The sequence below is a fragment of the Paramisgurnus dabryanus genome, chromosome 11 (assembly GCF_030506205.2).
Source record: "Paramisgurnus dabryanus chromosome 11, PD_genome_1.1, whole genome shotgun sequence".
Classification (NCBI taxonomy): domain Eukaryota; kingdom Metazoa; phylum Chordata; class Actinopteri; order Cypriniformes; family Cobitidae; genus Paramisgurnus; species Paramisgurnus dabryanus.
In genome coordinates, this window is record NC_133347.1 from 21,384,608 (window position 1) to 21,398,663 (window position 14,056).

The 14,056-nt window shown below is 36.6% G+C and overlaps 1 protein-coding gene across 1 annotated transcript in view; it reads left to right on the forward strand.

Moving 5' to 3' along the window:
• Positions 1-1,898: 1,898 nt before the first annotated feature.
• The window catches only part of gfra2a (GDNF family receptor alpha 2a), an 89,887-nt gene continuing 77,729 nt past the window's right edge, over positions 1,899-14,056 (forward strand). The window contains exons 1-2 of the mRNA XM_065247393.1: positions 1,899-2,371; positions 4,418-4,723. Of these exons, the coding sequence (XP_065103465.1) occupies positions 2,296-2,371; positions 4,418-4,723 (382 nt within the window). The 5' untranslated portion in view covers positions 1,899-2,295. The remainder of the gene's footprint in view (positions 2,372-4,417; positions 4,724-14,056) is intronic.

The following is a 14,056-nucleotide window of genomic DNA, read 5'->3' on the forward strand; positions in this document are numbered from 1 at the left end:
ACCTAAACCATGCAAACACATTGTATTATACCACATACACAAAAGCATTGTTTTTTAGCAATATAGGTGCTCTCTAAGTAATGTTTTTCAAAACCCTCACGGCGCTGTCCGAATGCTGAAACACTTTGGGTTAGTTGCAGTTTACAAATTCCGCCATCTAAATAGGGAATTGGGTTGGTTTCCCCAAAGCACATGTGAGGTCTTAGCTAAAAATACCATATACTGTAGATAATTTATTATAACATGTTAAAATTGCCACTTTGTAGGTGTGTGCAAAAATGTGCTGTTTTGGGTGTGTCGTTTAAAATGCAAATGAGCTGATAAAGTGCAAACACTGATCACAATGATGGTGGTTTGTTACAATTGAAACTCAATTGTGCTGTGAATTATTTTCTCTCTCTCTCTCTCTCTCTCTCTCTCTCTCTCTCTCTCTCTCTCTCTCTCTCTCTCTCTCTGCACTAAATGGCAGTGGTGTGGTTGGATAGTGCAGATTAAGGGGTGGTAATATTATAATAAGAGCTCCTTATGACATCATAAGGAGAGCCAAATTTGAATGACCTATTTTTTACATGCTTACAGAGAATGGTTAACCAAAACCAAGTTACTGGGTTGATATTTTTCAAATTTTCTAGGTTGATCAAAGCACTGGGGACCCAATCATAGCACTTAAAGGAATAGTCAATTTTCTTAAAAGAAAAATCCAGATAATTTACACCATGGTACTCACAACTTCTCGTCTAGGTCCGGTCGTGATGCGCCAGCGTGACCTTACGTCATGACGTCAAGAGGTCACAGAGGATGAACGCGAAACTACGCCCCAGTGTTTACAAGTGTTGAAAAAGAGGACCGTTCCGACGTTGTTGTATGTGGAATGATACTAATTAATATCTTTGTGTCAGTTTATTGTTTACAATGGTCCGCAAATGTGCGTTTCATATATGTAACACGTGACCTCTCTACGTCACTACGCATTTACGTTAGGTCACGCAGGACTGGAGATAGACAAGAAGTTGTGGTTTAAAAGTGCATATTTTTTATTTTTCTTGTCAAAAATGACAATCGTTTTGCTAGATAAGACCCTTATGCCTCGTTTGGGATCGTTTAGAGTCCTTTGAAACTCCGTTGAAAAAAAATGGTTAACTGTTGAGTTAAGTATAAAATGTTGGTCTCTATTAAAGTCCATTAAAAATGAGAAAAATCCTGCAATGTTTTCCTCAAAAAACATAATTTCTTCTCTACTGAACAAAGAAAGACATCAACATTTTGGATTACATGGTGGTGAGTAAATTATCTGGATTTTTTTAAAGAAAATTGACTATTCCTTTAAACAGTCAGATTTTAATGCCATGTCCCCTTTAATCTAAATCAATTATTGTTTGAATGATTGAGCCAAAACTAAAATGTGCTTTATGGTAGCATATACGTCGAACACCTTTATGCTACCATCTAGTGTAGTATGAAACTTAAGTCATGTAAGTGTAAGTGCACAGTGTATAGGCTTGGTCAACTGATGTCTCTCCAGAGGTAACACACTTGTCAAAACTGCTTATAGCTTAAGAATTAAAAATTAAATCACACCTTTATTACAATACATAAGCCTGCATGTGCACTAAATACTGGCACACTATCTGAAACGCAGTCATCTGTCCATTTGTATCTAGAGTAGCCTATGGAGACTGGAAATCTATAACACTTACCGTCCTCTTATCCAAAAAATGCAGTTCATCCTTGGATCGTAAACTTTCAGTTAGCCTGCGTTGACACAGTATTATGAGTCAGATTAACACATACATTGCCGGTTCATTTAACATGTGGGCTGTGCGTAACAGGGCACGTGCGCTCGATTTTACAGTCGCTCAACAGGAGCGCGCCACCTCCGCCAGAGCGCGCATTGAGGAGAGAGAAGTCTGTCCGCATAGCTCTGCCATCTGAAGTTTCTCACTGTCTTTGCTTGGGAGTTTTATTTCGGAGGTAAACGGGAGTGGGAATTTATATCATATTAAGGAACATAACTAGTGAGCCAGGCGTTTTATTTTTGTGTCATTTGTGCAATAACCGAGCATCATCTTTGGGAAATATGCACGAGTAACGGTTCATACGGAATCTGGGCTTGAGTTTCCTTCCTGAGCGGAACAGAGAAGTTTGTACTGTGTGTATGATGCTTTGGATTATTTAGACGAAAAGAGGATCATGGTCCGACAAACACAGGATACAGTTTGGGATTGTTAAGGTCTTGTAAATCAGCATCGGTATTTTAACAGCGCGAAGCAAATACAGTCGTTTGGAGGGGAACATATGACAGCAGCACGCGGATTCCCTGTCAGAAACAGCAAGATGTATCTCTGTATTTACGGCTTTTTGCTCTTTTTAGGTAAGTTTACACCCTTTCAAGATTTGCTGTTTTTTTTTCTAAAGTTGAAACGAAAGCAAAACCTGCCTAAATCGTTTAATTTGTTTCATTTTTCATACATTAAATTAGTTCTCCTAATAGTCAGGATTGCAGTGGAGCTTTAATATTTCAATATAATAAATAACTGTAATAGTCGGGTCAAGTTAGCAGATCTGCGCATATTCATCCCATTTCTGTATTTATTATGCAGGATAACATTTGAAATGCATGTCAAAGCATAAAATAACTTCTATTAATTTATTATGCTCATATTTAAATGTACATGTATGCTCATTACGCATCCTATACAGTACACGATGCGGTGTTTTATTACAGCAGAAAACAAATTGTGCTTCCTTGTCCTATTAAAACTAGCAATAATTGTATTATTTTTGCATAATAGGTCTTCTCACAATAATAATCTTGCTTATGTAAACTTTTATGTGACGCCTAATTTGAATCTAATTCGCATCTAGTAGTTGTAACTACGCGCTTTAAGAGTCCTTGATTAGAAATATCATAAGTCATAGGTAGTGTTTCAGTAAGAAAGGTGAGAAATATAAAGGTCAGTGTAAATTTATCAATGCCCGTTGCACACTAATAAGATCCTTTCTGCGCACTACAGCCCATGGTGAAACTAAGACTGAATATTCAAATAGTCTGCGGAATATATTAATCATTCATGTTACAGTGTAGCAAGTACACAATAAGTGATACAAATAAACATAGTTTCCCGAATGATTAATTATTAATGTCATTACTTGTAATTAGACACATGCAGGGGTAATTCATTTAAAGTACATTCTTATTATTATATTATTAGTATTTAATATGCAACAATCTGTAATGTCCTCTATTCTGATCTTTCTCTATTACACACACTTAAAGCACATAAAGGTCTTAAAAATCGATTGATATTCAGCATCTGGTCTTCTGTAGGCTATGTTTGTAAAACATTGAGTGATTTTTATCTTTCTTTATTAAGCCTCTGACCACCAAATAAAATAAATTCCTTGTTTTCTTCTTAATTAAAAAAATTAAAATAAATAAATTGATTATGAAGTGATGATAAATGTGATCATATTTTGGTCAGTATTTTGCTGTACCTGTAGGTGTCACTAGTGAGTCATAATGATTTAAAAAATCTGCATGCACGCACAAAAAAATATTTTGGTTTTTTATCAAAAGAGTTTAAAAAGCTAACAGAAGAAAAAAATATTAATTCAATAGACACTATATAAAACGTAAAATGCACAGCACTGAAGTGAAATATTGAGTTGTAGACTGATGCATAAAGAACATTTGTTATTAAGAGAAACAACAGTTTCATCCACTAAAATGAACCTTTCAAATGATGTTATTAGTGACTCATGATATTTTGCAGTAATTCAAAGTCTTTTGTCTTATGTAGATCATATTACAGACCTTGAGGCATAAATGTTGTATATAGGCAGCACCCTGAGCCGTCAAGCTGTCTTTGTGAGTCATAAAATGATTGCACAATCATCTGGGTTTTGTCACTGGTCTTTAAATCGCCCTGCATAGGTGTAAATGCTGTGTATGATTTCAAATACGACTCCTCATAAAACTACAGTGTATTAAAAAGTAGGCTGCAGTAATTAGTACTTTCATAAAATCACTTGCCATAAAATAGATTATAGGTGTGGACCAATACACAAGTTACGGAATGTTAATTATCCTATTAAAAAAAGAATATTATACAGCACTATGCTTAATTCTGATCAGTGTTGAAAAATAACAACCCCCTGAAACTGATAACACATGTTCATCCGGGTACAATTGGTAAAAATAAACCAAATGCATCTTTGCTTTGATTGAACTGGTCTTGGCTTAAAGCGGATAGAAAAATGTTTATTTATTGCTTTGCATTATGGTCCTGATCAGGTTTGTGTTAAATCTGCGATTATAAATGGCTAGCTGGACATTATCCCTTACTTGTTTAAATGTAATTTGAACATTTCTCATTTGTATATTAGTACTTAAACTTGCTCAACTTCACCTTCACAGATGAGCTAGTGCTCACCATGTCAAGCTCATCTACTCTCTCCGAATCTGTGCACCATGAACCAATGGACTGTTTAAGGGCCACCGAGAAATGTAATCAGGACCAAAAATGCAGCCAGCGCTTCAGGATCATGAGGCAATGTCTAGCAGGCAAGGACAGAAACACCATGCTCGGCAATAAGGATTGCCAGGTAGCCATGGAAGTGTTGCAGGAGATGGCTCTGTTCGACTGCCGCTGCAAGAGGGGGATGAAGAAGGAAATGCAATGCTTGCAGAGTTACTGGAGCATCAACATAGGCCTGAACGAAGGTAGGAGCTCTTTGGGATTATGAAAGTTGGCTATTTAGCCGGACAGATGCACTTCATTGACCACAGAAAGGAAATTTAGGTGTGGAAGAGCGGCGGGAAGGTGGTTGGAGGGGGGCTAAGAGTTGACACACTTTTTACTTCAGTAAATATTTTTCACACCAGGTTTATTTCTAAAAGTCTAGCCATTTCTAAAGTTTTGCCATTATTGCAATAAAAATGATGCAAAAATGAAACAAAAATGCGAGAGGTGGCATACAAAAACACATATACTGTATATTGTTTATAAATGTACATTCACCTGAATGTAATTAACAAGATATAAACAAGAATGCACACCACTATACATAACATTAAATAGCAAATATGGAACTGCAGGAGATTAGTATAGAGTCCAGTCCTTGTGCATTAGCTGGTAATGCTGTCATGAACAGTGTTGGGGGTAACGCATTACAAGTAACGTGCATTACGTAATAATATTACTTTTCTGAAGTAACGAGTAAAGTAACGCATTACTTTATAAATGTACACATTAATATTTGAGTTACTTTTTTAAAAAGTAATGCGAGTTACTTTTCAGTTTAATTAATTTTATGTAAAAAAAAACAATGTGCTGCATTAAACGGAACGTATTAACGTAGATTTACGTACTCTATACATGAGCGCCTGAGAGGGAACAGTTTCAGTCAGAAACGAAGATGGCAGGCCAGAGCTTGACATTTTTGTGATGGAAATATGCAATTTCTGAATGCAGAACTTCTTAGTCGTAAAAGGCACCTGCAAGGGCTGAAAGAGATCAAGCCTCAGCCAAATAAGAAAAAGTAACGCAAAAGTAACGTAAGCATTACTTTCCATGAAAAGTAACTAAGTAATGCAATTAGTTACTTTTTTGGGGAGTAACTTAATATTGTAATGCATTACTTTTAAAAGTAACTTTCCCCAACACTGGTCATGAATAAGGGAAACTTTCCTTGCTTGTTGTCATAATTTTTTTACTGGAGTAACAGATGGGAGTGATGCACAGGAGGAGGTTGAGGACATGGCATTGTGGTATCATGTTGGCATGAGCTGAATTTATATGACCTGATCAGCTTTGGTCAAAAGTATGCATTCACTTTAGAAGAGTGCCTGGTGTGGCCGTGTGGACACACTCTAAAACCTGCTCTAAAGGTTATGTTTAACCCAAAGCTGGGTAGATATTGGACCGAACACCCAATATTAACCCTAATGTTGTTTCAATGAAATGATGTTTATTTATAACCAACATGTGTTCAGTATTTACCTAGCATTGGGTTAAAAATAAGTGCATTATAAAACACTTTCATAATACTAATTTCCGGTCTAAAAAGAGGGGCCATTCAATTTTAGGATGTGTCAGTATGACGTCAACTCACAGCTAACTGAGTACACATTCACTGTTATGAACGCACAATGCGTCACCCTCTGGTCTTAAATGCGCAATGTGATGCTACCAATTGATTTATTGCATTTGATGATGTCTAACCTACACTGCACTGCAGGAACCTTTTATATTTTTCTTTCTTTTTTTCTCTTTATGAATAATCAGCCTGTTTTATTGAACAGCCATTTAGGGTAGGTATCATGGCTTACAGTATGAGCCCTGTAGTTATGGAGTGCTGTTTGTCCCAACACAATATTATGGCAGTGTGCAACTATTTTACAAAGTGGATAATTTATCATAATTTCTAATTAATATGAATTAGTGTCAAAATGTTACTTCTAACCAGGTCTAGGAATATGTTTCGTAGTCTGGAGGTCTGGGCTGAGCAGCAGAGAGTTCTGATATCAGGGGCTACGAAGGACACTGACACCAAATGCCGTTCAAACAAAGACCAAATTTATTAGACAAACTTCACATTATATAGGGTACAGAAAGGAAGCTCTAGTCACCTGATAGACATTAGATAATGATTAGAAAAATCGCGTGAGCAAACATGTCTGGAGAACAATCACATGATCGAAACCTGCGCAAGTCTGGATACGGATGCATAAGTAATCATTCTTAGACAGTTGTATGGTGCAAATGAGGAAGGGGCGATTGGAACAGGGAAGTCTGGTTGAACTTCATGACCTTGAGTTAAGGGAAAAGTCTCAACTTAGTAAATACAAGACAAATGAAAGTTATTATTGCATTAGTCATACAAGGATAGCAATAAAGAATTTACAGGGTTAAGATATCAAATATTTAAATGTGTGGGGGAACAACAATTCAATTCTAACAATTAGCCACCTTGTGAAAAACAAATTATGAATTCCCGTGGGATCAGACAGGTCCTGATCAAGTAGATATAAACTGAACTATGTGGAGTTAAACTGATTGATTGACCTGTTTTCGGGCATATTGCTTGCCAACCCCCATGTGAATCGAGCACTTAAAGCTTATTGGCTCTGCTCCCTCAACACTGTTAACAAGATGTTGTTTTAGATTGTTTATGAGATAGAAGTGCACTCCTTATTGCCTTGTTAGGCACTGTTAATGTAAATATTTCTGTACTGTCTGAATAAATTATATTATAGTTTGCATAAATCTGATCTTAGCATAGGCTTGATGTGCTTATACTGTAATGCAGTGAGGCATGCATTAAGTTAAAACTATTTGGTTTTGCAAGTCAATTTTACATACTATTTTAAGTTTTGACTTGTGATAAGTTGACATTAAAGGAAATTGTTTCATTTAATTTATTAAGTAACAATAAATTATATGATTTGATTTGACAAAAATGCTGCATTTCTTTTTTTTTACATTGTATCAGCGGCTTTTCAATGTTATGTAATAATTCTTTAAATAAACAGTTTTATTGTCCCGCTTTGGAACTTTAGAGCAGACTGTTGTTACAAAGTGCTGCTTTTTTGCTGACTTTGTCTGTAAATGGATCTTATTTTTTTGCCATGACTTCACAGGCACATTTCCCAGCAGGACACAGCATGTAAAGCATGCTGAAAATACATTTTACCATACCGGCATGACTACAGTATATACTAAACATTGCGCAGAAACAAAGACGTGCACCAGCAGATCCCTCTATTATAAATAATATTTCACATTTCTCATGTCTAACTGTCGCTTTCTCTTGCCATGCGTTCATCCATATAACCATCCATCCATTCAGCTGATAAGAACTTTACAGTTTCTTCAATTCTCCACCAATATCATAGCATAGTTGAGAAAGAGTAATGCTTTGTGTGTCATGTGTATAGCAGTGAGGTGGAAACGCAGTGCAGAGGCATGACTTGATAGCAAACTAGTATTAGATTTCATTCAAAGGTTCCGGTGTTTCAAGGCTATGCATCCACTGTAGCATCCCTGCGTATGTGTGTACCTCAATAGCGCTGGTAAATGGATCCCTGTTGTCATGTCAGATAGTCCTGCGAGCACTATTCTCCAGTCTCTCTGCGGTTTATCAAGAACACCTTGAATTTTAACACAGGGAAAATAATATTTGCTTGCTGCCAAGATGTTCTTTCCTATAATACACAGAAAATCTATTTGTCACCATTGGCATTCATCTCAGTGGGTGCAGTAGTATGTGATTTGAATTCTGTCATCTTTTCTTATCTTTAAGATAATGTTGACATATATGTGTCATGTGACTAATCACTCTGCAACCGAAGAAAATGATATCATGACAAAATGCTAATGCTAATGCAGTGGTTCTCAAACTGGGGGCCGGGGGGGACGCGAGATAGTGCCAGGGTGCCCCAGTTTTATGACATTGTTTAAAATATATTAATTTATCATGAATTCTGTTTAATTAAACTTAAAAATAATAAGGTCACTAACCAACAGAACTACGTGGTATAATTTTATGTTTTGTTTAATTAAAATTGTACGTTTTAGAACGTTACAAAAAAATATTCAAAATGCAATTTAATGCCCACTGAAAATGTGATTTATATGTTGCTTCTTAATAAGTTGATGTCAATCAGTAATTAAAAGTTGTTACAATATTACTTAATTTAGTTTTTTTAATATCATTAACATTGAAGTTTACCTTTCTGTGCCCTTATCTTGTACTCGTCTCTGCCTACCCTCCCCAGTTATGCGTTTTGTTATTGGCTCCTTTAAATTACTCTTGTCTTGACATCAGGTCATGTTGAATGTCTTTTTACCCATTTGTGTGCATATGCTAATGCATAAGTCATGTTATGTTCATGATGATAACCAGCAATCAAAAGTCATCATTTCACTGTCTATGTTAACTATATACCCAATATAGTTTAGCTATGAATAACCCACTTCTAGTTAAAATAAACTTGAATTTGGTTACATGTTGTTTTTGCCAAAATACCTTGCGAGATGCATGATATTCCATTATGGAAACAAAGTCAAGAGTGATTATGGATTTGAATTAAAGTGCACCTATTTCATTGATAAAAAACAACGTTCTTTTGTGTATTTGGTATAATACAATGTGTTTGTGTGATTTATGGTAAAAAAAACACATTATTTTCCACATCCTGTACATTTTTGTAGCTCCAGATTTCACTCTCTTCCTGAAATGCACATATTTAAAAATAGCTGTGTCCCTGATTGGCCAGCTAATCTGTATGTTGTGATTGGCCCGAATACATCATGACGTCAGTCAGAAATGTGACGCTTCTTACCATGTTTGAAAGATTTGCACACAATGCAATGCTAACAGGAGTTAATTATGATAATGTCGGTCTTGTCTACAGGAAGAAAACTGTTGCCTACAAAATCCCCTTTTACAATGTGGTTGGAGATAAGTGTATTAGGAAATGTGTGAACACAATCAACCTACAATGATAAAAATCCACATACTCCTCCTTTTTAAATCCTCTTTAATCCAGACATCTCATTAATCTCATTCGACACACATTTGATTCTTTTGTTAATGTGATGTCACACTGACAAAGCCCTGCCGACAGCTACTGACTGACTGGTTAATTTTACCCAAAAGCTTTTTGAAATGTGTACATGTGTTTAGCTTTTTGCTAAAATCACATGACTTGGCCAGTTTCGTACTCGTTCAGAAGCACAGATTCAAAGAAAATAATTCATAAAGGTCTTGTGAAACAGAATTTCAAGCGACATTCACATCCAGTCTAGTTTATGTTATGGTTTTGGTCTTCTGTTATTTTGCGACTTTTCTTTGACAATAAACTGCACCTGGGACCTCATCTCTACCTAGCCTCCAGCAACCCATTTGTTACAAATACACAGCTACTTCTGAATTGCTGTCACCAATGAAAGATCCCTTTTGCCCCCAGAATGTTGGCCAAACTCTGACCCCTTGTCGTGAAGCGTCTTTAAGTACACGATCAAAAAATGTGGTCTTTTAATTAGGAATCAATTTGATTGACTACTCCATGACCCACAATACTGTCCTAACACAACATCATTGGATGAATTATCAAATGCACCATGCAGTTTGGATGTGCACTTGTGGACACTGGCAGTTTAAATCACTCAAATGTAGTCTTAATTCATTTTGATCCTTAGTGCAGTGAACCAGGTTTAACTTAAGAGATGGCTAATTGATTTTGACACAAGCTCTCGCAGTACTTACCAAAGACAAACACTTTGCAAGTAATTTTACCAAAGGGGAAAACTGAAAGCCACTGAGCAGTAGGAACTTGAAGCTGGGGGATCTGAGTTTATACCTGAAAGTGGGAGATTTAGTTTTAAGATGCAATTGAAAAGAGGATGAAGAGACAGTGAGATCACAGTGCTGTTCTTAGCAAAGCAGCTGAGATCTTGAGAAACACAGATAAACCTTCTCTGGAGCTTTGGATAGAAAGAATTTATTTATAGTGTTTGAAAAATTTGCATATTGCTTTAATATGTGAATAAAGACAGACAAAGAAATGCAAACATTATGATTGTTTACCTGAACATGCCCCCCATCTTTCATTGGTTGGCCAAACAGATAGTCCCGCCCCAACACACTACACTGGTTCAGCTGGATTGGATTCTCAAACAAACTGTCAAAGACAAATGTTTTGTGCTTAGGAGAAATCAGGCTTAAAATGGCTTTCTTATAGTCGTCTCAGTGGATGGATAAATTGATAAAAAGATATTTTTGCATAACCTGAAAAGTACCCCAAAAGTATGAACAAAATATGTTGCTTTCGAATGACTTATGCACTTCTAGAAGAATTCCATAAGCATGCTTCATTGAGCTTCTTATTTTCAATTTATGAAAGTCAATTTGATCCGTTTTCATTAAAATGTCCGACCCTCATCCTTTTCCGGTTCCCATGGATACTCCAGAATCTCTACATAGGCAATAAATACCTGCGGAAACCATTACTCATCCTGTAAATGAAATGCCAGTAATTCTCTACAGGTCTTCTACAACAGATCCGTCGCCACAGGGGACATCTCTTCTCATCCTTAAGGATGTTTATGAGACTTATAATCTAGTTCGTTTGAAATTTCAATCTGAAAGTGAAAATCAAATGACGTGTATAAGGTCATTGTATTATGAACATGGTATACAGTTCAGGAGAAGAACAAGATAATCAAAATCGAGGTGAGGTTAGCATTATAAGAGCATCTTCAAGGTCATGGTTACGTCTAAAATCGAAATGTTACGGCTGGAGACAAACCCTGGAGGGTGTCCGGTTTCCCAACAGTACTATACCGTATAGAAAATATATAGTGTATATGTTGCTGTGTGTCATTTTCTCTCCTCTCGCTCTCTCAAGCTATGATACCAATAGCAAGCACAACGTATCTTTCCCCAGCATCTAGCTATTAACTCTATGACCGATAGCAGCAGTCAAAGTCTATTACCTCAGTCATCTACTTTCATAAGGACAGGTTGGCCACAGGGAGGCGATAGGCTGCCTCACCCCCACCTGCTCTATTTGTCCTCTGCTCTCTCGCTCTAACCCCTCCGAGCCCTCTCGCCTACCGCCTTTCTCAACAGCCTACTAAATCATCAGCACTGGCCCAGGGGCAGCTCAATAGCTCTACCCTGGGTCACACAAGAGTTTTGAAAACTGCTAGCCAGGCGGACGGACACATGCACACACTTCCACATTTCCCTGGAAACATTTTGGTGCGGTGTTTGTGTGTACATCCGAGAAGAAATACGACGACAGGCCCAGCAGTTGTATCTCCTTGTGAATCCCTTTTTAATGATTTCCATTACTGTAAGTGGAGATGCGGAGAGACAATGGTGTAAGATGGATGAGGCACAAGGTGCGGCATTAAACCAGCCCAGTCCCTCTGCTGGGACTGGCCTACCTTTGCAGAGTAGGCAGAGTGAAAATGTCTAGGTGCAGACTGGGGAAATACCTCTGCAGAACTATGTATCTTGGAACCACACAGGTATTACAACACTGCTTATATATAATAAATATACACCACTAAGTGTCATGTGGTCAGACTTTTGAAATCTGAAGATGAACGTTCATGTCTGCTCAAAAAATGCTGGGTTGCTTAAACCTATGGATGAATATAATATGGAAAACCCCAGATGTTGGGTTGAAATTTGCATGTGCTAGATTTTTTCTACTCAAAATGCTATGCTGTTTCATGTTTGGGTAAGAAGTGGACATTTCTAGGTTCATTTAAACCAACTTTTGATTTTGTCCATATTTTACCCAACCATAGGTTGAAACCAGGCAGCATTTTTTTAGAGAGTGCATTTGGGTTTTTAGTCCATTGTAAATTCATTTTTAAGTGAAGAAAATCACAATTACTACGGTAAATATTTCATATAATGTAATATTAATAGTCACTTTACATGCATTAGTCAAAAAAAAAAAAACCTGGAGAATTTAGCACTGGCAGGTCATTATAACTGGTTTACTCACAAATCATTTTACATTTTAAATCACATTAAGCTCATTTTGATTTAAGCATTACTGAAAGTAGTAATTTCCAAGGAGGCAAGTCGTTTCCACCAGTTTGATCTATTTAGACGAATCTGTAAAACAGTTCAAAACATGATGCACAAATAAAGGTGCTTTAAATGTTCTTCACAGGGATGCCCTACAATAATTATTTTTAGTTCCCCCAAAAAAACTTTTTGGTCCCTATTTTAACGATCTTGGTCTTAAGTGCACAGCCTAAAAGGGTGTGTCCTAATCCACTTTTGCTAATTTAACATTGGAAAAAAGGTTTGTGCGCCTAGCACACAGTCTAAAAGGGTTGTTCCTATTCTCGTAATGAGTAATGGGCGTGTTTTGGGCGTAATGTGCAATAAACCAACAAGAGTCTCATCTCTTATCCCCTTTAAAAGGCAGTTGCGCTCGCGCCATGACGATTTCCTATTTAGATGGAATTTGTAAACTGAAAAACTAAGCGGAGGATAAAGACTACCAGTTTAAGATTGATGTAAAAAAATTGCACTGTTTTTATTTGTATTGAAATTGTTTCTTTTTGTATTAAAACATTTGGTTATTTTTAAAAGTTGTTTTCTTTCATTGTGTAGAAACTTTATGTCATTATCATGACAGGCCCATGTGTTTCGTGTGAAAGCATGTGGCCTTGGTTTGTTTTTAATCAGGCCATGTGCTTTCCCTGTCTCGTCTCCCACCCCCTTGTCTCCTTGTTAACCACATTATTATTGTTTTATGATTGTCACCTGTTGCCCTCTTGATTTGCTCCCTTATTTAATGCCCTTGTGTGTGCTGTCTTTTGCTGGGTCGTTTTTGAATCCTGTGCAAAGTTAAGTTTGTTCTAAACCAAGGTCAAAGTCATAGTCCAGGGCTTAACGTAAATATTTTTTTATACTGGCCCGGTCGGGCCAGTGGTTCAGGTTTTCACTTGCCCTGCCTAAGTTTTCACTGGCCCCAATAAAAAATGTTGGTGTCACATATTTAAAAATAATAATTCAAAGTCAAATATAATGTGTTGGAGAAAGTTACTTTTAAAAGTAATGCATTGCAATATTAAGTTACTGCCAAAAAAGTAACTAAATATTTTACTTAGTTACTTTTCATGGAAAGTAATGCTTACGTTACTTTTGCATTACTTTCTCTTGCATTGGCTACTTTCTTTCAGGCCTTGCAGGTGTTTTTTATGACTGAAAAGTTTTGCATTCAGAAATGGCGTATTTCATCACAAAACTGTCGAGCTCTGGCCTGCCATCTCAGTTTCTGACTCAAACTGTTCCCACACAGGCGTGTACGGATAGAGTAAATAATATGATTATGTTTAGTTTAATTCAGTACATAATTTTTTAAAATCAAATTAATTAAACTAAAAAAGTAACTTGCATTACTTTTTTAAAGAAGTAACTTATATTAATGTGTACATTTAAAAAGTAATGCGTTACTTTACTAGTTACTCGAAAAGCAATATTATTACTAGGGATGCTCCGATCAAGATTTTTGCAG